The 26,265-nt window shown below is 35.4% G+C and overlaps 1 protein-coding gene across 4 annotated transcripts in view; it reads left to right on the top strand.

Moving 5' to 3' along the window:
• Nucleotides 1-14,932, top strand: part of LOC123677373 (protein Wnt-1) — a 157,929-nt gene extending 142,997 nt beyond the window's left edge. For 3 of the 4 annotated variants that reach the window (XM_045613860.1, XM_045613862.1, XM_045613861.1), the window contains 2 exons: nucleotides 5,175-5,476; nucleotides 13,756-14,926. In XM_045613860.1, coding sequence (XP_045469816.1) covers nucleotides 5,175-5,476; nucleotides 13,756-14,331 — 878 coding nt within the window. In that variant the 3' untranslated portion in view covers nucleotides 14,332-14,926. Of the gene's footprint in view, nucleotides 1-5,174; nucleotides 5,477-13,755 lie in introns of all 4 variants that reach the window. The other variant, XM_045613859.1, reaches the window with a different exon arrangement.
• The last annotated feature ends 11,333 nt before the right edge of the window (nucleotides 14,933-26,265 follow it).

Genomic DNA, 26,265 nt, shown 5'->3' with positions numbered 1-26,265 from the left:
AGTCGACATGTTAATTATGACGCTTCATCTTAAGGCAAAGTTTCAGTGGCCTATCTGTTTTAAATAAACAATATTGGATAATGTTTTATTCAACTACTTCTGCAGAATTTCCATTTATGTATTTTTGTACAACTTTGCTTCTGCCGTTTTGCAATAGATGGCTGTAAGTATTAGTCGAAATAAATAGATTATAGATGTCATACAATAAGCTTAGGTATTCGTAAACATAACGCCATCGAAATATTAGTCGATTTATGCCTGCATCATGAAGTTATACTCGATTAAACATGTCAGCTTACAAGCCAAATTCTCGTCATTTGAGGGAGGTTTCAATTTTCTGCTTTAATATGAAGAAATCTGCAGCTGAGGCTCATCGAATGCTCTCAAATACGCTATTAGTGAAATAACGTGCCGAGAGTGGTTTCAACGCTTCAAGAACTGTGATTTCGACGTCGAAGACCAGCATGGCGGTAGAAGAGTGAAGGTTTCTCGAAGATGCATAATTGGAGGCATTACTCGATCAAGACTCGTGTCAAACTCAATAAAAATTGGCAGGATCATTGAGAGTAACGCAACAAGCCTTCTCAAAACGCTGAAAGTGATGGAGATGATTCAGAAACAAGGAAATTGGGTGTCGTACGAGTTGAAGCCGAGAGTTGCTGAACGGCGTTTGTTTGCGTGTGAACAGATGCTGGCAAGGCAAAGATGTATGGGATTGCTGCATCGTATTGTGACTGGAGACGAAAAATGGATCCATTACGATAATTCCAAGTGCATAAAATCATGGGGACATCCCGGTCATGCTTCCACGTCGACGGCCAAACCGAATATTCACGGTTCCAAGGTCCAACTTTGCGAATCACTGATTTCGTCCATACCCAGTTATTCATTGACAGTACACTTTTCCAAGTATTATGAAAGTACCGAGAATTGATCATTTAAAAACCTCTTCAAGGGATTTGTCGAAATTGGTTTATATGATACTCATAATAAAACATAAATTGAATATCGTTTTAGAGATATAGAGGAGAGATGGTGTTTCTAAAATTGGACACTGTATATTATTCGCACTTTTAGGGTAACATCCTGTATAGGAAATAGTACAATTGAAAAATTTTTATCTGAAAAAAATCTTCATACAATCGTACGATTTCAACCGTGAAATGCGCAGATAAACGGAACCCACTGAATCAAAATACGCAATTGCAATCAGATCTGGCTAATGCCCCAGTTGAGAGGGGTTGGGATTGAGGCTTTCATTCGCTATTGAAGCAGACGTGTACACACAAAACTAAAGGGCATACACGTCCAATTTAGATCAGGCACTCGTTTCCAACTCCACTTTTTGATGTCCGGCACACAAAAAGAGAGAACAAAAACACAGGACCACTCCAATCCGCAAACATCTGGACAAGAGACCCCCTTTTATGTTTTGCACCCTTTGACAAATGGTAATAAGTACGCATAATATGTCATTGAATGCGATGATGAAGGTTTGAGGACATGCTCGTTTTCCAAATGGACTGCAAACCGGTCAAGTCCGTCTAATTTATTAGGCTGACAAATTACATGTGTAGTTTTTTGTGCAGTCTTACATCGAGGGTACTTAGGGGGGTTCAACTGTTGAGTATGATGTATATTGATTTAATGTAGTCTCGAGGACTACTACTACAGCTTGAAGTATTTCCGACAAACGGGGTGACATTTGACATTTCGAGTTTTTGTGGTTATATTCATAGGGTAATAAACATAGATAGATGGAGTATATGCAATTTTTACGTGTCCCCAACATGGTTAGATTACGTTGTCGGATTGTGATATATTTTCAAATTCACAATTTTACTATATCGTTATGAATGTATATTATATTGAATGAAATATATTTATTTGAGTGATTTCCGATTAAATATGCAAATTTGAATATTTGGAATCTCATATTTTTCCTAATTGACGAATTTATAATAAGCAGAATGGTTATTATTTTCTGTATCTACCTGCTGAAATTCAAGGTTTGGCAACTTTTGCTCTCCTAGTGTCATCGGTTGTTTCATGTCGTTTGGCGCGCTGAAGTTCATTTTCTGGATTTTTGATATATTTAGGTAGGTATTCATTTCAATATATTTTGAGTTAATATGAAACGTTGGTTTACTTTGGGACAAAAGAAGTTCGTTCTTTGTGGAGAAACTCGCGAATTGAGTGAAATATCGTATCACTGATATGTTTTCATTTCCGCGCGCAACATGTCAAATTTGATAGTTCATGTTGGGAACGAAATTTGCTAACTAAAAATGACATATACTCCCTCTATCTATGTTTATTACTCTGAGATACTGCCTACAGGTACGTTTTCATTTTCGCACTATTTTCAAAAAATGGTACGCAGTTCCAACACGTAGAATTGAGTTTTACACACTGTTGTAGAAAGAAATATCCTTGATATTAATGTCAAATATTCTTTTTCAACGGTTGCATTTCATTGTAATTTTTTTTTTCACCTAGAATGTCCCATTGGGACATTTTACAGGTGCTTCATTTCGAGTAATATCACTAACAAGCATAAGGACGGTCTTTATTATTCTCAAGTTCGAGGAAATAAGTATCTCTTGTTGCAATATTGTTTCTGTTCGAAAACCTGAAAAATACCTCTTCTCGGTCGATTAGAGCTACCGTTCTAGCTAGATAATAAACTCAAGGTGAAAATAATGAGACCTGTAGGGGCTCATAGGGTAGCGGAACAGATTGTTGTATGGGTACAATTCAAACTCGCCTTCATATATTCATAATGATGGATGAGTGTGTTCTGTTCTTTAAAATCACGGGAATAATAAAATCGTAAATAAAATTTTCCGTCTCGATTAAAGCAGAAAGCAATATATTCATTGTTTGTATAATTTGTAACTATTCGTGAACACTACTACGTATACAGGAGCTTCTGCTGTGCTTTGTTAGAAATGAGAGCAGTTATCTTCACAGAGGGAGATTTGTACGAAGAAAGCATTTTAGTTTGAGTTGGAATCTTATGTTTTGATGTTTTTCTATCTTCATTGGGAGTAGATACATTCCTATGAAATGGGACAGAAATATGCTTGAGATACTTTTGTAAATATCTTAAAGTACTTGTAATTAAACATATCGAATACATACTACAATCCTTAATTCATCCAGGAGTTTGTTATTATATATTATGTTCAAGGATAAGTGAAATTCACAAAATGAAAACTAGGTAACTTTGTCCCGAGTTGTAGAAAAAAATATTGTTGCTAATGTACAAGTGTTTATGAGAGTGTCTAGTTTATTATGGAAATGGGTATTCACCGAAATTGGTGCAGCAAAAATAAACTTCACTACTAAATATTACAAAAAGAAGGAATACAACTCTAATAATTTTTTTGCATTTAATTCATAACAGACGTAAATGTATTAATTTTGACCCTTCCCTGAACGAAATAAAATAAATTTTCATTTCGTCTCATTTACCATTTCCGACAAATTTTTTCAACATTAAATTTTAAGCCAATTCCATTTCTTCTTCCCCTCCCATAAGAATGAAATTAAGTTATTCCCAATCCCATTATAAAGACATTCAACAACATCAACTCTGAATCTCTGACGGCACTGCATATAATTGACATGTAGATAGGATCTCCCATTCTGTTATTAAATATGACAGGTGCACTCAATAACTCTTCATTTTTATTGCTGCTGGCGCAAGAATCCCGTCACACGAACAGCTATGCCAACTATTGATCATATATATATCGATTCGTTTTTTTTTGCGAATCATAATTTATATTTATCGTATCGGATCGAGTTTTTTTCGGTTCAAATGGATTTATTTCGTTCTTGTTTATGATTTATCGTTGTAGGAAGGGAATTGATGGAATTCATGATTGTGATATACGAAAAAGTTCTTGAATTCTACCTTTTTTAGCGTGGAGAAAGGAATAGTGAGGAAATGATTTCGATATTGATCAATGATTTCATGTTTTTTTAGACTATATAACGAGAAGTTTTTAGTTGCGTAATTTAATTGAATTCTCTAAAAGAAAAGCACAAAAACTAGAAAAAGACGATTCAATCTTTCACGGAATGTTCACCTTCATCAGGTACTACACTATTTCCTACATACATCTGATTGTTTATCTTATACCTATTGAGAAATCAATAAAAAGAAACATACCTCCGATTTCCTGTGTTCATTATTATGTTATGTAAAATCATGAATCTGGATCGCCAATTCCAAAATATTCTGAAGGATTTTAAGAATTTTATGGAATAATAAGAAAAATCGGTGGAAGATTCTCTGAACGTCATTTACTTATGCGTTAGTTGAAATATATATTTTTTTTATGAACATATAGGTCAGAGCTCAAAATGATAAACAAGAAAGAGGGAGCACATCTCATTTACAGTAAGCGAACTTTGTCCCCAATATGAACTATCAAATTTGACATGAAGCGCGCGGAAATGAAAACATATCAGTGATACGATATTTCACTCAATTCGCGAGTTTCTTCACAAAGAACGCACTTCTCATGTCCCATAGTGAATCAACGTTTCATATCAACTCAAAATATATTGAAATAAATACCTAAATATATCAGAAATTCAGAAAATGAACTTCAAGCGCGCCAAACGACGTGAAACAACCGATGACACTAGGAGAGCAAAAGTTGTCAAACCTTGGATTTCAGCAGGTAGATACAGAACATAATAAATATTCTGCTTATTATAAATTCGACAATTAGGAAAAATATCGGATTCCAAATATTCAAATTTGCATATTCAATCGGGAATCACTCAAATAAATATGTATATTTCATTCAAATAAGATACATTCATAATGATTCAGTAAAATCGTGGATCTGAAAATATATCACAATACGACATGGTAAGCTAACCATGTTGGGGATATGTATACTTCTTCTATCTATGTTTATTACTCTATGAGTCAGAGTCGTTTTCGTTTTCGAAATTCCTCTCTGGCTTCAGTTCAAACCTCACAGATTTTGGTCGTTTCTTATGCTGGTTCAGTTCAAATCCGGTTTTGAACTGATCCACGACTAGTCACAAATTGAATCGAACCTATCTGATAAAAAACCTACAGTATCTAAATCGGTTAACAATAATTGTTTGCAATCATGTTCTCACATCAGAAATTATGTTTCTTGCAGGTTGTAGAGAGACAGCTTTCATCTATGCAATAACCAGTGCAGCAGTCACCCACGCAATAGCCAGAGCCTGCAGCGAAGGGACCATAGACACCTGCAGCTGTGAAAATCACCACAAGGCTAGGAAATACCATTTTTCCGAAAATTCCGTTGCAGTGGCAGGAGTACGTGATTTTGAATGGGGTGGTTGTTCTGATAATATCGGATTTGGGTTTGCTGTGAGTCGAGAATTTGTGGACACTGGCGAGAGGGGGAAGACGCTAAGGGAGAAAATGAATTTGCATAACAACGAAGCTGGCAGATGGGTAAGTTCAATTTGAGATCACAAGCTTATTTTATTTCTAAGGAAATCGGAGTTGTTTGAATGAATTTGAAAAAAGCATCTACATGAATTTTCGAGGGCACCCTAAGAGACCACAGCAGTATATATGTGGTCTACAAGAAAGGTGTTTTTACTCGATCTTGTGAAAAAAATTTTTCTGCAAAATTTTTTATTTCAGTTTGTTGCTTTTTGGAATTTTTTATCAAGACATTTGTTAAGGTATAAGCACTCGTTAAGAAAGATAGTAAAATTGTTAAAAAATTCTTATAGCAATGGAGAAGTTTGTCGTTCCTCGCTTATGAAATCATATACGAAAAAAAAAATAGTTGGCTTGTATAATGGAAATTCTGGATATAAAACTAATGTTATACTGGTGGATCGAACCGTAATTAAGATAATTCGAAAAACCTGCAGGTTACGAGGATAAGGGTATTAGGTGAACGACCATTTTCGATAATAATGAATAATGTTTCCTAAACCGTTTGAATGAAATTTGAATATTAATTCAGGATTTCCGCTTACAAAATACTAGATATTCATAATTATGATCAACTAATGGTTTATCAGTTGCGTCCACGACAAAAAAGACCTGTGTCGAACTTGATTAACCTTGATTTTGTCTCAATTAAAAAAAATATCGACAAGCAATTTCTGCGTTTTTTTTCGCTGGTCGATCTAGGACGTTCAGAAACAGATTCAGCAGAATGTCACATTATTAGTAATGTAAAAAGGTTCGGGAAGGTGCTCCGTAACAAGTTAATATGCATTTTAATACGCACTTGAACCGACCACCCGGTAGTAATGACCACTTTTCGTATAAATCAAACCTTTTTCTCACACCAGTCATCATTAGAATGTTTTAATCGGGCATAAATAATATTTATTTTCAACCACAGAGGTTTCGATTTGGTCTTGTGGGGAATAGCGACCTGCTCCTCTTCCCAAGATTTCCAGCACCGTACTGGCTCATTTCTATGGAATTCTAAACACAGTAATGTCTTTCAGCTGATGTGGTGTCGAATTAAACGATTGCAATACGAACAGAATTTCGAGTGTTAAACTCTGAAAATGCCAACAAAAAGCGAAAAGCTGAACAATGTACTGCTAACGGGTGTTTTTTTTCGAGGTATATAATTTTAAGTTGGCATTACAGTTCAAGATGGCGACCGATTTAACAGCTGTCAAGTGATTTATTCTCAGTTTGGCTTGGCAATTCATCATGAATAGACTCACGCCTGAACAATGCTTGCAAATAGTGCAATTTTATTTCGAACACAATGGTTGTGTGCGGAATAAGTTCAATTTAATTTTGTTTAGCGATGAAGCGCCCTTCAGGTTGAATGGCTACGTCAACAAACAAAACTGCCTCATTTGGAGTGAAGCTAATCCTCAAGTGTATGTCGAAACACCGTTACATCCAGAAAAACTGACTGTTTGGTGCGCTTTATGGGCTGGTGGAATCATTGGTCCGTACTTCTTCATAAACGATTATGGCCAGAACGTTACAGTCAATGATGATCGGTATAGAGCCATGATTAATAACTTTTTCATTTCTGAATTGAACAGCCATGATGTCCAGGAGCTGTGGTTCCAACAAGACGGCGCAACATGTCACACAGCTCGTGCCACAATCGATTTATTGAAAGACACGTTTGGTGACCGCCTAATTTCACGTTTTTGACCTGTGAATTGGCCTCCAAGATCTTGTGATTTAACACCGCTAGACTACTTTCTGTGGGGCTATGTAAAGTCTTTGGTCTATGCGGATAAGCCACAAACCCTTGACCATTTGGAAGACAACATTCGCCGTGTTATTGCCGATACATGGCCACAAATGTTGGAAAAAGTCATCGAAAATTGGACGTCCAGATTGGACTACATCCGAGCCAGCCGTGGCGGTCATATTCCAGAAATCATATTTAAAATGTAATGCCACAAGATTATCTTGCGGATAAATAAAATTCATGTCAATCGGATAATCCATTGTTGTTTTATTGCAATTTGAAGTTCTATAGCTCTAAAAAAAAAACCCTTTACATTTAAAAAAAAATAATTGCTCAAATCGGCCAAGAGTTCAAGAGAAAATGAGCAACAAACTTCGTTGAGATTTTGTCCGTTTCCCTTATTTTTGCGCGTGTGTATATATTCATATAATATACTTGATATAACGTATAACTGTAGGTACTCAAAGCCTATGAAATTACATAAAAATTGCAACCACAGAAATATACTTCGACAAGCTGAAAAAAAAATTACTGAAAGAAGCATATACGGGCCTTCGAATGACCGAATCCTTTCACTGTTCATACAAGTTGGCGTCCCTCGCCTGCAGATCCGTCCATACGCGATACTCTTCCTCCTGCGATGTAAATTTTCGTAACGTCTGCTGTATTTCAAACGATCAACATGCGGCGAACATAGAATTTCCGTGCCATAGACACTTAAAATAACTTTTCTTATCGGAAACGTACTGTGGTGCAAGATTTGAGAGCATGTTGGTCTATAAACTAAAATTAGCCGGTAGTAAGTCACCCTCCACCACTTTGCGTATCGAAGAATTAATTGCCACAGATAAATCGAGAGAATATCTCCTCTCATTAGTGGTATCTTCTTCTTGGGAAATATATCTCGGCAGAGTTCGTGCACTCATTTGCAGCATAGTTAAATATGGGATCGCAGGCTGTTTTAGAATCACGAAGTGGTTTTATTGGTTTATGATATTTTATATCTTCGGTCGTTATTCTGTTCAAAACTCTGCGAGAGCTATATTTCTCCGCTTGTTACAGATTCTTAAATTCGGTCCAGTCCAGTTTCTAATGATGATGCCTATTTCGTGCATTTCTAGGCACCTTTCGTGCCTTTTTTGATCCTATTTGTGAACTAAAATTGAAACTAAATACGCATTTCGTTTTTGCCGCTGATACGATGAGATTTTGAAGCTTTTTTTGTTGGAATCTCACGTTCGCTTTTGAAATATAAGTTTGATTAAATTAAAATACCCAAAAAATTAATGAAGCGAAGTACACCCCAATTCAACTACAACAAAAAAAATATCATGAATTTGATGTATTTGGTTTCTCAATCATGAAAATGGGGATATGTAGGTTTCTCTACTAAAGTATACTTCCTATAAATCCTTTATATTTCATTTGTTTCGATGTTTCGTTTTTATTCATATAATATTTGTGTCGAAATGCTGGTTTATGGTATAAGTCTCCTCAAAGTATAAACAGCCCTGACATATTAGAAGCGTTTTTTCAATGATTGATTTAAACATTTTATTGTTTCAATATATCATTTAATAGTATTATTCTTCTGCAGAAATTCCTTCGATTTTTAAATTCTTACTATAGCAATTTATTTGAGCTTAGTATTCAATGTTGTTTGAGATGCCCTAAATTTCAATGTCTTTCATTTAGGAAAAATTAATCTGTTCAAACTCTTAATACACAATATTGTCGAAAATATCAGTATTCGCATTGAGCATCGTGAAAAAAGGCATTGTTTCATCATTGATGCCAATCATCTGAGGAGATATTTAGCAATCAAACAACTATAAAAAGGCACAAAAAAGGCACACTAATCCCTCCTATTTTTCAATGATAAATAACAGTGCCAGTTAGATCGACAAATTTAGGCGATAAACATCTACGAAAAGGCACAAAAATAGGCACGAAAAGGCACAAAAATAGGCACGAAAAGGCACAAAATAGACACGAAAAGGGCACGAAATAGGCACGAAAAAAGGAACAGTGATCTTTTTCATTTTCCAATGGGAGAAATAGGCTCCTATCAAATATTTCACACCTCTTTCAGTTCCTTTTCACATCACGTAGGTACAATGATATTAGAATTCGGCCGTTTCTTGAAATGATATACCTTTGGCTTATCGCTCGATAAAAGGGCGCCCCATGGGGCTCCAGATGTCCTGGCAGTGCGACGAGGGGCACGGCCCCCCTGTTGTTAAACACCGTATTACACGGGTAATGCACCAGTCGGAACATGTGTTCATCTTGTCCTTATCTCCAGTAGCATGTCACAGGACGTACGTGAAATCTCAGAAAATTGCAGTCGCGCACCACTGTCGTCGGGTTGCTGACACTGTTTAAGGGAACGCTTTCTGGCAATAGAATGAATAATTCGGCCTAAAAAAAATTTTTTTTTTTAGGTACATAAACATTTTTCATTAGAAGAAATATATGTGAAATTCTCTTCTTTAATTTTGTGGTGCAAAATATGCCGTTACATTCCTTATATTTGGTATTTTCAAAGGAAATGTATCGAATAGGTTAAAAATATGAAGATGTGATTGAAATAAAGTCATTAGAAAATTTATAAAATGAATAACGTAAGATTGATAACCAAGGAAGAGAAGTTATTTAATACTTCAACTCGATGCTATGAAAACAGATATTAGAAGAACAAAGTTTATTTTGAATAATAAACTGAAGAAATAGAAGGAACAAAATATCTAGAAGACGAAGTAAAGAGCAGAACAATGAATATCATTAACGTGTTCAAAAAAAAATTTTCCAAAACCTATTTAACATAATTCAACAGAACTTGATTAGTTATAAATATTATACTACTATACTGTTACCAAGATACGAGCCTGAAAAATTTTTCATAAAATTATGAGGCATTTTTTCAATGCTGCAGGGATATTTGGCGGAAAATTTTTCGACAAAAAATTTAAGACTTTATTAAAAGTCAACTAAACGTTAGATTTGTTGCTGTTCTCTACTATAGATGATCTATTACCTTTGCATCGTGGGCTTCTCGGGCTGATTCAAATATTATATTGTTAAACGGGTCAATCATAATGTAAAAGTCATTATAGTACTTTTTTGCAAGAGTTTGCACAAAATGTTCCACATTGTCTTCACCGTTGCTTCTTTATATTCGGCCCCGTCTTTCTTTCTCATATTGATAGACCAATCTTTTAGTATCAACGTCAATTCTTCAAGCTCCAGCAAAAATCGATGAATATTTCCCAAATATATTTGTAACTGTATGTTGTATTTCTGGGAATTTTTCTTTGATTAGCAAACTTATACTCTGGACATACGCATTGCCAAAACGTGACGTTTGGAAATTTATTCGGAATGAAGTTGTCAAACTCAATCGTGTTGTCATAGTGATTGTTAATTGCACTGAATGCAATTATCAGAGTATAGTTGACATGATTGGGTGGCATTGTTTCATATGACACAAAATGACAAAATTCGATTGGTTGTTCGAACTGTCAAAAAAATCCATTTCAACATTATTTGTTGTTAAAAGTGAAAAGCTTGGAGAGTGGTTTCAAAAACTGGAGCTTCTTAGAGGTTGATCCTCTAATGTCAAGGCGCTCCTCAATAAGTGCGCACGAACGTGGTAACCCGTCATATCCCATATCCGGTTTTTCAGTACAGCTTGTAGAATTACCAACGATCGTGTTTTGCAGATTAATACTTGATTAAATCCAAATCGGCAATTCGGAATTCTTCTTGACTTGTACTCGATACTAATTCTAGTCCTTCTTGCTCATTCTGAAATCATTTAAAGGCAAAACTATTAAACTAATAGACGAAATGGTACTCATTTTGTGTCCACTCAAGGAAAAAACATCGTATTTCTTGTTTTACGGCTCTTCTGGCCGTTTGATTTTAAATGTCGACTTTTTCCACGTTGCCTGACATATCTGTTTAATTATTATGGCAGAAAATTGCATGGAAGGCTCGACAGGCTCAGGACATTTCTGAAATTTCGAGATGCCTCGATCCGAATAAAAAGTTTTCAATGTCACAATTAAGATGGGCGAGTTCGGTACTCCTGCTCTTTTTCTTCTCGGAAAAATGGATTCAATCGATTACATGTCATTGTCAGTGATGGAAACAATCTCAAAAAATATGTGTTAATTGCTCCCATTGATCAAAGATTTCCAGCTGATTTACGCCTGGATGCGTTGGATTCTTAGCTTGAAGAAATGACGAGGACTTTCCGTTTTTTTCCTGCTGACATACGCTCTCGTCGAAAACAGGGAGGGACTCAGGAAAAATATAGTTTTGAGAACGCCACATCTACCACCAAATCTAAACAGGAAATTATGCTATAAGTGAACCTTGAAACCACAAGAAACAAGTTTGAGAATATGAGTTGCAATAGTAGAGTAATAAACATAGAAAGAGGAAATATACACAATTTTTCATGTCCCCAACATGGTTAGATTACGTTGTCGGATTGTGATATATTTTCAAATCCACAATTTTACTGAAGGGTGTTTTTTTTTGGAGCTATAGAACTTTAAATTGCAATAAAACAACGATGGATTATTCGATTGACATGAATTTTATTTATCCGCAAGATAATCTTGTGGCATTACATTTTAAATATGATTTCTGGCATATGACCGCAACGGCTGGCTCGGATGTAGTCCAATCTGGACGTCCAATTTTCGATGACTTTTTCCAACATTTGTGGCCGTTTATCGGCAATAACACGGAGAATGTTGTCTTCCAAATGGTCAAGGGTTTGAGGCTTATCCGCATAGACCAATGACTTTACATAGCCCCACAGAAAGTAGACTAGCGGTGTTAAATCACAAGATCTTGGAGGCCAATTCACAGGTCCAAAACGTGAAATTAGGCGGTCGCCAAACGTGTCTTTCAATAAATCGATTGTGGCACGAGCTGTGTGACCTGTTGCGCCGTCTTGTTGGAACCAGAGCTCCTGGACATCATGGTTGTTCAATTCAGGTATGAAAAAGTTAGTTATCATGGCTCTATATCGATCACCATTGACTGTAACGTTCTGGTCATCATCGTTTTTGAATAAGTACGGACCAATGATTCCACCAGCCCATAAAACGCACCAAACAGTCCGTTTTTCTGAATGTAACGGTGTTTCGACATACACTTGAGGATTAGCTTCACTCTAAATGCGGCAGTTTAGTTTATTGACGTAGCCATTCAACCAGAAGTGCACTTCATCGCTAAACAAAATAAAATGGATGTAGTGCGCGATACGTATTCCGCACAGAACCATTATTTTCGAAATAAAATTGCACTATTTGCAAGCATTGTTCAGGCGTGAATTTATTCATGATGAATTGCCAAACTAAACTGAGAATAAATCACTTGACAGCTGTTAAATCGGCCGCCATCTTGAACAGTGATGCCAACTTAAAGTTATATACCTCGAAAAAAAACACCCGTTATATCGTTATGAATGTATATTATATTGAATAAAATATCTTTATTTGAGTGATTCCCGATTAAATATGCAAATTTGAATATTTGGAATCCGATATTTTTCCTAACTGTCGAATTTATAATGAGCAGAATATTTATCATTTTCTGTATCTACCTGCTGAAATCCAAGGTTTGGAAACTTTTGCTCTCCTAGTGTCATCGGTTGTTTCACGTCGTTTTTACTTTGTGTGACTTTTGAATGAACACTTTTTCTTTTTAATAATAGGGTATCAATTCTCCTTTGACTCCATAAGTTTGATATTCTAGAAGTTGTTTCTTACAACAATTGATTTTCTAGAAGTAATCGAATATATATGGTACTTTATAATATCGAACCTCAACAACCAATCAAGATTGCACCAAATCTCTCATTCTGAGAGCTCTAAATCATTGCGCATTAATTAACGAGATAAATATTTACTATGACTCTCTTAATGAGCACTCACTGTATGGCATTGAATTATACTATTGCGATCTTGAAAATTCTTGAGCATATTAACCGTTCGCATAACATAAAATATACAAATAGCTTGATTTATAGGATCAGTCCACCGGATATAATACTCATTTCCCAGAACATCATTCGGGCACTGAGCCAGCTATAAATTGAATAGGTGTATAATTATTCCTTAGGTACTTGTAGTAACGAGGCACTTAACGTTGAAGAGTACTGAGTTATACTTGAAAATGGGATGATGTGATTCTTCGCAAATATTTATGGAGCGATTCGGGAAATTGAGTTATACAGCCAAAGTACTTATTATTTGAGAGTGGCTTCTTCATTCATGTCATCTTCTGCAGGCTAAATTGATTAACTCCATTCGTTTATGGAACCAATCAACAACAAAAATTACACTTCACATTATACCCTCAATTCTCATCTCTAGTACAGTGGATGCTGGCTTGGCAGCTGCTAGCTATCTGCCACTACCACTTAACTCAACAACAAATTCATTATTTCAAACAACTCCAAAATCTTAGATCAATTCCTCCACATGAACCATCATTCTAAATATTCCTTCTTTTACAGCATGTCCAACAGCAGATGAAGAAAGAATGCAAATGCCACGGGATGTCAGGATCCTGCACAGTGAGGACCTGTTGGATGAAACTACCCTCCTTCAGAGTAATTGGCGACATCCTCAAAGACCGCTTCGATGGTGCTTCCCACGTGACGTCTGGTAACAGCCATCAAAGGAACAACAAGGCGCACGGCAGGATGCTTAGTAACAACGGCAAATACAACAGCATCTCCAAGAACAGCATATACAGCAAAAGAGAAAACAGGAGGAAACAGAAGTACAACTTCCAACTGAAACCCTTTAACCCAGAACACAAACCACCAAGTGTGAAGGATCTAGTGTACTACGAGATGAGCCCAGGGTTCTGTGAGAGGAACACCAAGCTTGGTATCCAAGGGACCCACGGCAGGGTCTGCAACGCCTCTTCCATTGGAGTCGACGGTTGTGACATCATGTGCTGTGGGAGGGGGTACAGAACGCACGAGAAGATAGTAGCTGAGAGGTGCAACTGTACCTTCCACTGGTGCTGTGAAGTTAAATGTGAAATCTGCAGGACTAGAAAACTTGTCCACACATGCGTCTAGGTCTAATTTAGTCAAGATTTTGCAATCTTCGTTCACGTTTTCGACCCAAGAAATTTGTGATAATTCTGTATCCAGTGAAATAGTTTTTAGTTTGTATATTTGGTGGAAATGTGAACGCATTTTGCATCTTGATTGATCAGTATTATCGAATTCAAAGACTGATTCCGAATTTAAAAGCTCCAGTCAAACTTGTACATATGTTTTATTTGTGATTGTAAATTTAGTGGTATATTTGTAAATTCGTGTGGTTATGTAAGAGGATTTTGTTGAATGTGAATTGCGATTCATACCGATTTTAATAATATTCTTCGAATGTCAAGACAGGTGTTGTTCGCATTAGAATGGAACTTATTGTAATACCCAATGAAAAGTAGGTTAAGTAATTTATTGCATTGTAAATAAATAATCAGCGCGTATAGTGTATCTCAAGTTGTAAATTATTATTTTTTTTTAATTTATGTAATTGAAATTTTATATATTTCTCCATATTTATTATGAAACTGCTTTTTAATTGTAAATTATTCGATATGTATATAATTCTGTTTTGTAGTATTTTGTAATTATATTTATTATCATTGAAATATATCTGTATACCTTTGGCACAATCAGTTGAATATTATTTATTTCGTCGACGAACATCCATAACTTTCCTACACTTTCCTCAGGATTTTCAAGTTGAAATCTATCAAATTCTTTGAAATTGACTTTTCATTAATCAAAAATTATAATCTGGTTACTTCAGCTAAAATACAGAGAACTGGAAATATTTCATATGCGATTAGAGGAACTTTGATGAGATAAAGGCAATGTAAAAATTTAATCTTAGTTCAGAAAAAAGCTTATACTAGGTAAAAAGAGCTGTTGAAAATAGTATTCAGTATTTCTGAGAAAATCAGAATTTTTCCAAGGGAATTTCACTCACAGAGATGTTTCAGTTGCTGCTGAATTTATGTTTATTAAGGGTATCCATGGTTCACAAACAGACGATTCAATTCAGTTATATAATTCCCTTTTTAACCGTAAAAGCGCAATCGGTTATTTTATTAGTGCAAATATTTGATAGCATGTTGAGTAAACATAACTGTTACTGTTTTGCTTCTGTTGCGATAGGGCTAATATATGAACCAGATATTAGTATCTAAATGTAGGTATTTGGCATGTGTAACTTTAGCCAACTGCCTGCAATACATATTTGGTCATAAAATTAAATTCTTCTATTTTAATGAAATATAGAAAGAAATAAAAATTTCAACGTAGATAAAGAAGAAGACAATTTCTTGCAAGTTGAATAGATTTTCATCAACCATAAAGCTAGTTTATTTAGTTCATTTGATTATATAGGATTCTGCAACAATGATCGATATATCTAGTTGGGGAAAAGACAGGAATCTAATTTTATATAGTCACATAGGGTGTTCAGTTCTTCCTGGCTGGATCCCAATTCTGTGTTTCAATGGAGAATCTGATTTCTTCGACCGATTCTAAAGCGAGGAAAAACACAACAGTCAACTGACAAGGTTATGGCATCAGTATTCTGGGATGCACAAGGTATAATATTCATTGATTACCTCCGAAAGGACCAGACCATCAACAGCGATTATTATATAGCGTTGAAGGATGAAATCGTTCAAAAACGGCCCCATTCGAAGAAAAAAAGTGCTGTTTCATCGAGACAATGCGCCGTGTCACAAATCAATAAAAACAATGGCAAAATTGCATGAATTGGGCTTCGAATTACTTCTGTTTCCACCGTATTAGCCAGATCTGGCCCCAGTGACTTTTTTCTCTTCTCAGACTAAAAAAGAAAGCTTGCTGGAAAGAAATTCAGCGCCAATGAAGAAGTATTCACCGAAACTGAGGCCTATTTTGAAGCGAAAGATAAATCGAACTACAAAAATGGTATCGAAAAGTTGGAAGATCGCTATAATCGCTGTATCTACCTCTAAGGCAACTATGTTGAATAATAAAATCGAATTTTCCCAAAAGAAATGTGTTTTACTATGGTAGAACGGGGACTTTTCAAGTGGCCGGTTATGTCTGTTCGTTCAGTGTACACAATAAGTCGCGAATAGAATCTGCTAAGAACTTCAAATTCCCAAAATAAATTCAGTGTCCCAAATCATGGTTAACTTTGTTATTCAGCAATTCATTCCAAGGTTCAGGGGAATTTGTTGTCTCAATAATTTAGAAATACCTACCTGTCCTGATTTTCTTGAAATTTAGTAATGAAGTTCACAATTAAGATTGAAGTTTACAATTATAAATCAGATGCAGAATAGTAAAACGAATGTTCATGAAAAATCTCCTAACTATACGTCATTTTTTCTTATTTTGTTCTTTGTTCATACCTTGATGAATTAGTGTTCCAAATTGCTATTCAGACTAACCTGATTCCTGATTCATTCACTGATATGTAACTACAGATCTAGATTGATGTAAATGTGATAAGAATTCCAATATATCAAAGTTGAAATCATATTTCAAAGGCATGCTTTAAAAATGCTCCCAGATTTGAATATTCACAGAGAACGATTTTAATGATGGGAAAACACTGAAGATAGCCTCGAGTCCACAGGTCTGTGAATATTTCAGTGACACTTTGAATGAATACAGGAAATGATCGACTAAGATTTCATGCCATCGAGATTTTTTCCATTATGTAAGACAAAGTTGTTTTCTCATATATTCCGATATACATACAGATATTTAGGTAGTCGGCAGTAGCATTCCTATTCATGTTTTCTATGGTTTATTTATGGATTCAGAATGTTGGGTTCCTTGAACCAATAATGGATGTATCGATGGAGCTGATTCACACCATACATCTAATATAATGGAATGTAGGGTCGGAGTTTTCCGAAAAATTCATAAATTCCGGAAAATCACTGGGTGGTAACATTGTGTGCTCATTCAGTTATAGTTGATTTTTTATTTAAAAGAATAAGATGTTTTTTACGCAACTCAACTAATTATTTGAAAATTACGAATGTTTAGTAAAAGAATAGTAATTTACGTAACAATTCCGGATATTACGGTTTTTTTGAACGAATAGATAAAACAGCCATGATTACTAACTTTTTCATTCCTGAATTGAACAACCGTGATGTCCAAGAGCTGTGATTCCAACAAGACGACGCAACATGTCACACAGCTCGTGCCACAATCGATTTATTGAAAGACACGTTTGGTGACCGCCTAATTTCACATTTTTGACCTGTGAATTGGCCTCCAAGATCTTGTGATTTAACACCGCTAGACTACTTTCTGTGGGGCTAAGTAAAGTCATTGGCCTATGCGGATAAGCCACAAACCCTTGTCCATTTGGAAGACAACATTCGCTGTGTTATTGCCGATATACGGCCATAAATGTTGGAAAAAGTCATCGGAAATTGGACGTCCAGATTGAACTACATCTATAGCTCTAAAAAAAACACCCTTTATAACTAGTTTTTTACAATTAAGCCTCGAGTTTCAGAAAAAACGGCGGAAGCAGAGTTGTACGCCTATGTAAATATGTATATATCAAAGGATTTAACGAAAGTAAGGGTTTCAACAGAATTCTACAATTTGATAACACCTGAATTTCGCTTCATTCCATTCATCACCATCGCAACCGTACATTCAATTTCGAAACAGTAATCGTAGTTACTTCACGCAGAAAAAAAAAACGGAATTCTGCGCGATCACTGATATCCTTCTTTGTACTGCATTCCATCAGAGGAATGCGTAGCCTGCCTCTGCCCTTGTTGAAATCCTCTCTCGTTTCTCCACAAAGATTATCCAAAATGAGTTATTTATCTCCCTATCTAATCATAACTGAAATTGTTTATGAATACTTGTGGCGAATTCAACTCGAAATTAATTTGAATTCTTGAAGTGCGATGAACGCTTCCCTGCTGAATATTACTCCTCTGTACCTAACTTGCTAGATATTGAGGGATTCATTGAATTTCGCTCCGTAATGTTTCCCATACCTACTAGTATTTTTTATTTTTGTTCTTTGTATTTTGAGGTGATGTTTAATTACATTTATATTGGCCATAAAGTTTTGCATTTGGATATTTTTCTTCTTGTTTGTGTTTGTAGTTTAATTATTCGAATATTACTCAATTTACATCAAGTTACGGTTGATGCAATTCGAAGCCCAATTCATGCAATTTTGACAATGTTTTCATTGATTTGTGACACGGTGGATTGTCTTGATGAAACAGCACATTTTTTTTCTTCAAATGGGTCCGTTTTTTAACGATTTCATCCTATAAACGATCCAATGATGCTATATAATAATAGCTGTTTGGCCCTTTTGGACGTAATCAATGAATATTATAACTCCCAGAATACTGATCAGTGGCGTACCCAAGGGGGGGATAAGGGGGATATATCCCCCCAGAAGAAATATCCATTATTTGTAACAACCTTATTTATCACAATTTTATAATGAGTAAGCAAAATTCTTTAGAAAACTTCTTCAAAAGAAGGAAAATTTGAAAAGTTGTTTTCTTTATCCTCCCAAGACTTATGTCTGGGTACGCCACTGATACTAATGCCATAACCTTGCTAGCGGACTGTTGTGTTTTTCCTCGCTTTGGATTCTAACTAAAAGCTAGATTTAATACTAGCACCGCCATCTGTGCAGTTTGCATCAGACCGGAAACTTTTCAATTGGCATAATATACTGTGAGCGGGTGTAATAACTGAAATTTCCATATCAGTGTTTGGGAAAACTGGCTTTACGAGACGGTTTTGTAATTACTCCTTGAATAGCAGAATTCCAATACGTTTTTATTTTATTATTTCCATATTTCTTAATTTGTGATTTTTTCTTTTTTAATCATTAATTTTTTGCTTCAACAAACTATCTCGTTTCCCTGAACAATTCCCACGCTTACTTATTGCAATAGATAAATATCACTCCCACAATCATCAAACAAGATTGCAACGAATGCTATTCGTTCACCTTGACAAATGCAAAATATTCTTCCATTGGCTGGGAACCAATCAGAATCAATTAATTATTTCACGTATCAGGAATTTCGTGCAAGATTAGACAGCAGCGATCACAGATATTCCTGGCGTCCCAAAAAACATCGTGTTTCAGCTAGAAATACCTCCATTCGAAAAAATTCCGACCCCATCAGGAAAGTATAGTTACAATTCCAATCGCCTTGTAATTACCGAATGAAATTTAACTACAGGACAACAAATCACTGAAAACCCGATTCTGGATTAGTAAATTTATTTCACAGAATTGTGGTGAAGTTGGAATTCGACCTGATAAGTTCTTTACAAGAAACTTCATTCCGGCTGACAACTTGATTGATGTATAAATTTTTATTAAATGCTGGAAATATCATTTGAAGGATTTGCTTTCAACGAAGTGTTCCTTCAATATCGTTGAACATGAAGGATTCCAGTGGCGCCAGCAGAATCAGGAATTTCAGGTGCCTAGTTTTCTGGATCAGTATATACTGAATTTTGATATTAATTGAAATTATTACTTTAGTATCAATTAGAGTCACAATATGAAAGATTATTCCTCAGAGTAATAAAAATATATAGAGGTAGCCTATGTCAATTTCAGTAAGCAAATTTTTGTCCCCAACATGACCTAAATTGCAACATGACATGTAAAAATTGCGTATTCTCCCTCTGTCTATGTTTATTACTCTATGGGCTATTCTAATGAGAGTTTTCATTTTGAATAACCCTCTATTTTAGCAGCTGTCTATTTTGAAGCCGTCATCTTTTGACATTTCACAAGTAGAAACTACACCATTATAAAAAATGGAATGAACACGCTTCAACAACTCATTGAAATTGTTAAAATTCACTACAAAAATGATGAAAATTTTGCAGTTGCAGTTCACAAAACTAAAGCACTTTAGGGTTGTTGTAAAGTACCTTCTGAAAACTTCGACGTCACTCAAGATCAACTGAAAATATTGATACTGTAACCCAAAGTGTTGGTGATAACGATGGCAAATTCGTTCCTCTTTTTGAAGGTGTGAACTTGCTATTTATAATCAACTGCAATGGATCTACTGAATGAAATCTTTTGCCACTGCTATGCGAAATTATTTTGGATAGATTGGAATAAGCTAGAACAAAGGTGGGTACTATGTACGTCATTCTTTTTTTAAAATAACATCACAACAAAAATCATTGAAATCGCTGATACTGGGATACCACCTCATTTGAATTGCTAAGCTCTTCTTCTCATGTCCAATGAAACAAAAAAACTAGAGAAAAAAATCAAGGTGGGGTTTTATATGTGAAATCATAGAGGTTGGAATATCACTGCTGAAAATGATAAATAAGCAATAATAAATAACTGTAATTGTAGGTTCAGCGATGATATAAATTCCTATTATACAATTCGATTTTCAATACGAATTCAACTTTGATTTCACAGTTGAAATAAGGAGTGGTTTACAGATCCGTACAAGTTCGTTTTGTTTGGAGCTTGAGATTGTGTAATATTACAATTCTAAACAATATTTCATCAAGAATACACAATAATTGAGTTATAAGAAACTTTTTTTCTGGAAAATCAATCCAAACTAGGAATTTTTGCACTTACTATGGTTATTACTTTCATAAACATACATATTTCAGTGATGATCAACGTTTTGTAATATTGTAGATTTTTGCTTTGATATATTCTATTCTGTCTTCTGGACAAAAGTTCAGTTGATGAAATGAAACAGCTTAAAAAAATTTCAAAAGCACCTTGGTCATCTCGTATCATTTCAGAAAGAATCATCTGTGGAATGTATATGATTGTATTTTTATATTTTTGGTATACGGTTATTTCTTTGTTCTTGAAGTATTATATTAATTCCCAGATTGTTACTGTGTCACGTACTGAAGCTAATGTATATTATTTATTTCTGTATTCTTTTTGTTGTTTGCGCTGTAGCTTTGGTTTTTCTTATTGCAAGTGTAATTATTTTCTGTAATTGAGTTTTTACCTGTTGAAAATAAAGGACTTAATATTATTATTATTATTACTTCAGCCAAAAATGGGGAGATATCTGATCCTGTCTTTCCATTCAGACTTTTTTATGGTTCTTATTCCGATACTAATACGAAATTTTACAGGAAGCTTATAAATTGTATTCTGTGCATGTTTTTCGATATTTTTCTTGAATTTCCTATGATTTTGGTGACGATAACCAAACGGAATTCTCCAAAAAGTTTTAAATAGTTTATGTACATGCAAAATCTCAACCTAATCGAATATGTAATCACGAAAGTATATTGTGCGTTTCTTATCCAATATTATTCCTTGATATTTCATGGCTCTAGTTACGCCATCAACAAAAAATTTCGCAAGAGGATTGGAATTATCAGTTTCGAAATTAACAGGAAAAATTCCAAAAATACAAAAATTGTGACGAAATCATAGAACTAACGATTTGGACAACCAGCGCCCTAAAACCAATTAATAAATTATATAAAATTATGCAATTCGAATGTTACGATTGATTTCCAGTGTCACGTTACGCCACTGTTTGAATCATTGCGCATCCGTTAAATACAAAATTGGTCACCGAACAGCAGATCGTGGGAACCCACGATATTGTCACTGAATTCTCTTCGGACTGAACATCAGATTCCATCTATGCGTATGTCATTAAGTTAAGGCTGCTGTAGCCCAGAAGATGTCGACATATCATACCTTGGATTTCATTCGCGTAATTTTTTTTTTTAATTCAGTCCCATTTCATTTCAAGTGGACCTTTCTCACGGAGTTTCGTGGTCCAGCCTGACGTTGGATAGGAATTCTGCACAAGGTTGGTTTTTGCTTGGCGGTGGTCGACGTTTTTTTGAATGGGATTCTTGAAAAATTGGCCGTGGATTTCGAATGGTCCAGAAAGTTCCCTTCAATCTGTACAGGAGGGAATCTTTGTAGGCTTTTGAACGTAAGAAAGGTTTGTTGCATCATCACCTGAATACATTTAATCAAAATTAAAGAGGAGCAAAAACAATGAAAAGTTATTTTTGCATTAACCAGCTTTTTAGATTACATAACTAAGCTTTTTGCAAGTTTATTTTGATGTCTATATTTAGGTCAATTTATGGTCTGATTTCTAACAGATATCTGGCACGGCACTGTGTTTCTTTTACTTGTTTTATGCATAATTACAAAGCTGCAAAGGTTGAAGTTATTTTCATAGTTTCTCATGAATTTTTGTGACATTATTATAACTTTTACTGTGTTAATACCTCAGTGTTATAAACATAGATAGAGGGAGCATAGTACGCCAACTGAAAAGTCCCCGGTCTACCGTAGTAAAACACATTTTTTTGGCAAAATTTTATTCTCCAACATAATTGCCTTCGAGGGCGATACAGCGATTATAGCGATCTTCCAACTTTTCGATATCATTTTTGTAGTACGATTTGTCTTTCGATTTAAAATAGGTCTCATTTTCGGCGATTACTTCTTCATTGGCGCTAAATTTCTTTAAAGCGAGCATTCTTTTGAGGTCTGAGAACAGGAAAAAGTCGCTGGTGGCCAGATCTGGCGAATACGGTGAATGCAGAACCAATTCGAAGCCCAATTCATGTAATATTGCCATTGTTTTCATTGATTTGTGACACGGCACATTGTCTTGATGAAACAGCGCCTTTTTTTCTTTAAATTGAGCCGTTTTTCAACGATTTCATCTTTTAAACGATCCAATAACGCTTTATAATAATCGCTGTTGATGATGTGGCCTTTTTTGAAATAATCAATGAATATTGGGAATATTGGACACAATTTTATTCTATTGTTTAATTTGTAACAACGCCGACGTTTCGAAACAGTTCGTTTCTTTTTCAAGGCTAAAAAATATAAATAAATATATAAGGCATACAATATGACATAACATGATAACACATTAACAATGGATGATAACCAAGTAATAATAATCAATGAATGTTATACATTGCGCATCCCAGAGTACTGATTCCATAAGCTTGCCAGCTGACTGTTGATTGGACTCCGGAGTGAAATGATGGAGCCATGTTTCATCCATTGTCACATATTGACGCAAAAAATCAGGTTTATTGCACTTAAATAGCTTCAAACACATCTTAGAATCATTAAGACGTTGTTGCTTTCGATCGATTGAGCGCTCGTGCGGCACCCATTTTGAACTCAGCTTTCTCATGTACAAATATTCGTGAATGCTATGTTGTACACGTTCAGATGATATCTTCACAATGTCTGCTATCTCGATCAACTTCACTTTACGGTCATTCGAAATTATTTTGTGAACTTTTTCGATTTTTTCGTCGGTGACAGCCTCTTTTGGGCGTCCACTGCGTTCACCGTCTTCGGTGCTTATTTCACCACGTCTAAACGTAGCTTACCAATCAATGATGGTTGATTTTCCTGGTGCAGACCTCGTAAACTCTTTATCAAGCCAAGATTTTGCTTCAACTGTATTTTTTCCCTTCAAAAAGCAATATTTTATCAGCACACGAAATTTTTTTTTCCATCTTATTTCAAATAACCAAAGTAGCTACACTCACAACGCAATATCTCAACAACTAACGGTCGGACTGCTGTCAAATTTTGACACGTATCGTTTGAAGATTGGTACTAACTAGAAATCATATGGATTTGTTACTAACAACATCATCTGTGCATTAGAGAATCCTCAATTTCATGTAAAAATTGCGTATACTTCCTCTATCTAAGTTTATTACTCTATCCCATCCCATAATATCACCATCCTACCGGAAATATTATTGCATATAACCTCATTTGATGGTATTCCACTCTAAGAAAAAATGAAATCGAAGTACTAAGCATTGAATCTCAACCCATCTTCGTTAAAACGATGTGAAACAATGTCCAATCACTATACTCTTTATTCATTTGTATTTACATTAAACGTAAGTCACTTGTAACTGACAACGAATACGAAATTCTTTTTATACGAATGATGTGTGATCCTGCCAAGCGATCTGCGACCTGTCATATGAATTTCAAAATTTTCTACTTTTTGCAACTCCGGTACCTTGGAAATTACCATCGAAATTACTCGATGTCGAACTTGTACCGGCCAAAGAAATGCTGAAGTTTGTTTTCATTCCTGGTTCGCACGGTATAAATAAAGCCTTTTTCTCCCGCTTGAAAAAATGTCTACCAAGAAGCTATGAATCATAGGTGTTTTTCCTTTATTCGCAGTTCCTTCTAGTTTTATTTTCTGGTTTACCTATATAGCGCTTCACGATGTAGTTTTCAAGAGGAAAATAAGGAATTACGTTTATATCTACGATACAGACCGTTCAGATTTGACGTTTAAACAATTTCAAGACGTGATTTTATTAGAATAAATACATTGTTGATATGCACTTCTGGTATTGATTATTTTAGTCACCATATGTAACATTGACACTAGTTATAGTTCATCACTCTTTAAACTGAATACTAATATAATAACTACAAGTTATGGGCCCAGCACGCTTCCACTGCGTACTAATATACCAACTTACCAAGAAACTGCCCAGAACACTACCCAAAACCACCCAGAAGGATCTGTTTAAATATCGTTTTTTTTATGAAACATAGATACTATAGCAAGAAGTAAATTATTGAAATTTGGATTAAAAAACGAAGGGTTTAAAATTTTTTTTAATAAATTTGTTAATAATGTTTGCCTACCGGGATTATCTATACACTCCCCAACACGTCTCGGCATTGATGCAATAAGATGGTCTATTTCTTCTTGAGGGATACTATCCCAAGCTACCTGTACTTCATGTTTCAGAGCCACCAAAAACCTTGGGGGCTGGGGTAAATTTCTAAGCCTTCTACCCATGACGTCCCAAACATGCTCAATGGGTGAAAGATCGGGAAATCTGAGCGACCATGGCAAAAGATTCACATGGGTCACTTCGAAAAAGTTTAAACAAACTCTGGCAAAATGAGGTCGGGCATTATCTTGCTGAAATATTGGATTCTCGAGCCGGTTAAGGTAAGGGAGAACTTATGGCTCCACTATTTCTTGAAGGTAATGCAGCGTTGTCAAGTTACCTCGAATAAAGACTAAAGGTGACTTACTTGCATGTGCAATAGCATCTCATACCATAAGGCCTACAGTCCGGTGTACATGACGCTCAACATCAAACTGAGGTTCACGTCTTTCTCCCAAAGTCTTCTAACCTTTCTTCGGCCATCATGTGCACCCAAGAAGAATCGAGATTCATCAGAAAAGACGACCTAATGCCATTCCACATTCCAATGTTGACGTTCTGTGCACCACTGTGATCGTTGCCGGCGATGCTCAACCGTCAGAGATACCACAAGAGTGGTCGAAAATGCTGCAGTCCAAAAGACCTTATCCAGCGGTAAACTGTTTGGACAGTTACAGGATGGCCTAGTTCTCCTAACCACTCATCAGCCAAAGATCGAGTTGTCGCAAATCGGTCTCTAATGGCCATAAGTCTTAGACGTCGATCTTGAACTTCATTTGTGCCCCTTCGACGTCCGGTGCCTACTCTTCTTCGATTTTGGGCATTATCAAACCACGCTTGACGAAATCTCATAACAGTAGTTGGATCTGTTCGTATGGTTAACGATTTCACCCCCGCCTCCCGTTGACCAATAATTCGACCTCTTTCAAATTCACTTAGCTGGCGATAAATACCGCGTACACGTGCTCTAGGCATTTTAACAACAACTAAACATCGACTTTGGATCTCCTCGAACAGCTGGTTTGTTGTAAAATTGTAAAAAACGACTACAATATTTAAGTAACAAAAATTGTTTACATGAAAAAATTTTCACGATTTCTTTCCAAATTCTAATATTTACTCTTCGTTATATTATCTATTTTTTACCAAAAAAAAATTAAAATTTAAACAGCTCCTTCTGGATATTGCAGTTTCTTTGTCAGTTAGTATATTAATGAAAATTGAAGGTAACACTTATTA

Source organism: Harmonia axyridis, chromosome 4, assembly GCF_914767665.1.
Source record: "Harmonia axyridis chromosome 4, icHarAxyr1.1, whole genome shotgun sequence".
Lineage (NCBI taxonomy): Eukaryota > Metazoa > Arthropoda > Insecta > Coleoptera > Coccinellidae > Harmonia > Harmonia axyridis.
The sequence above is the reverse complement of the archived record's forward strand: the minus strand, read 5'-3'. Positions and strand labels throughout refer to the sequence as shown.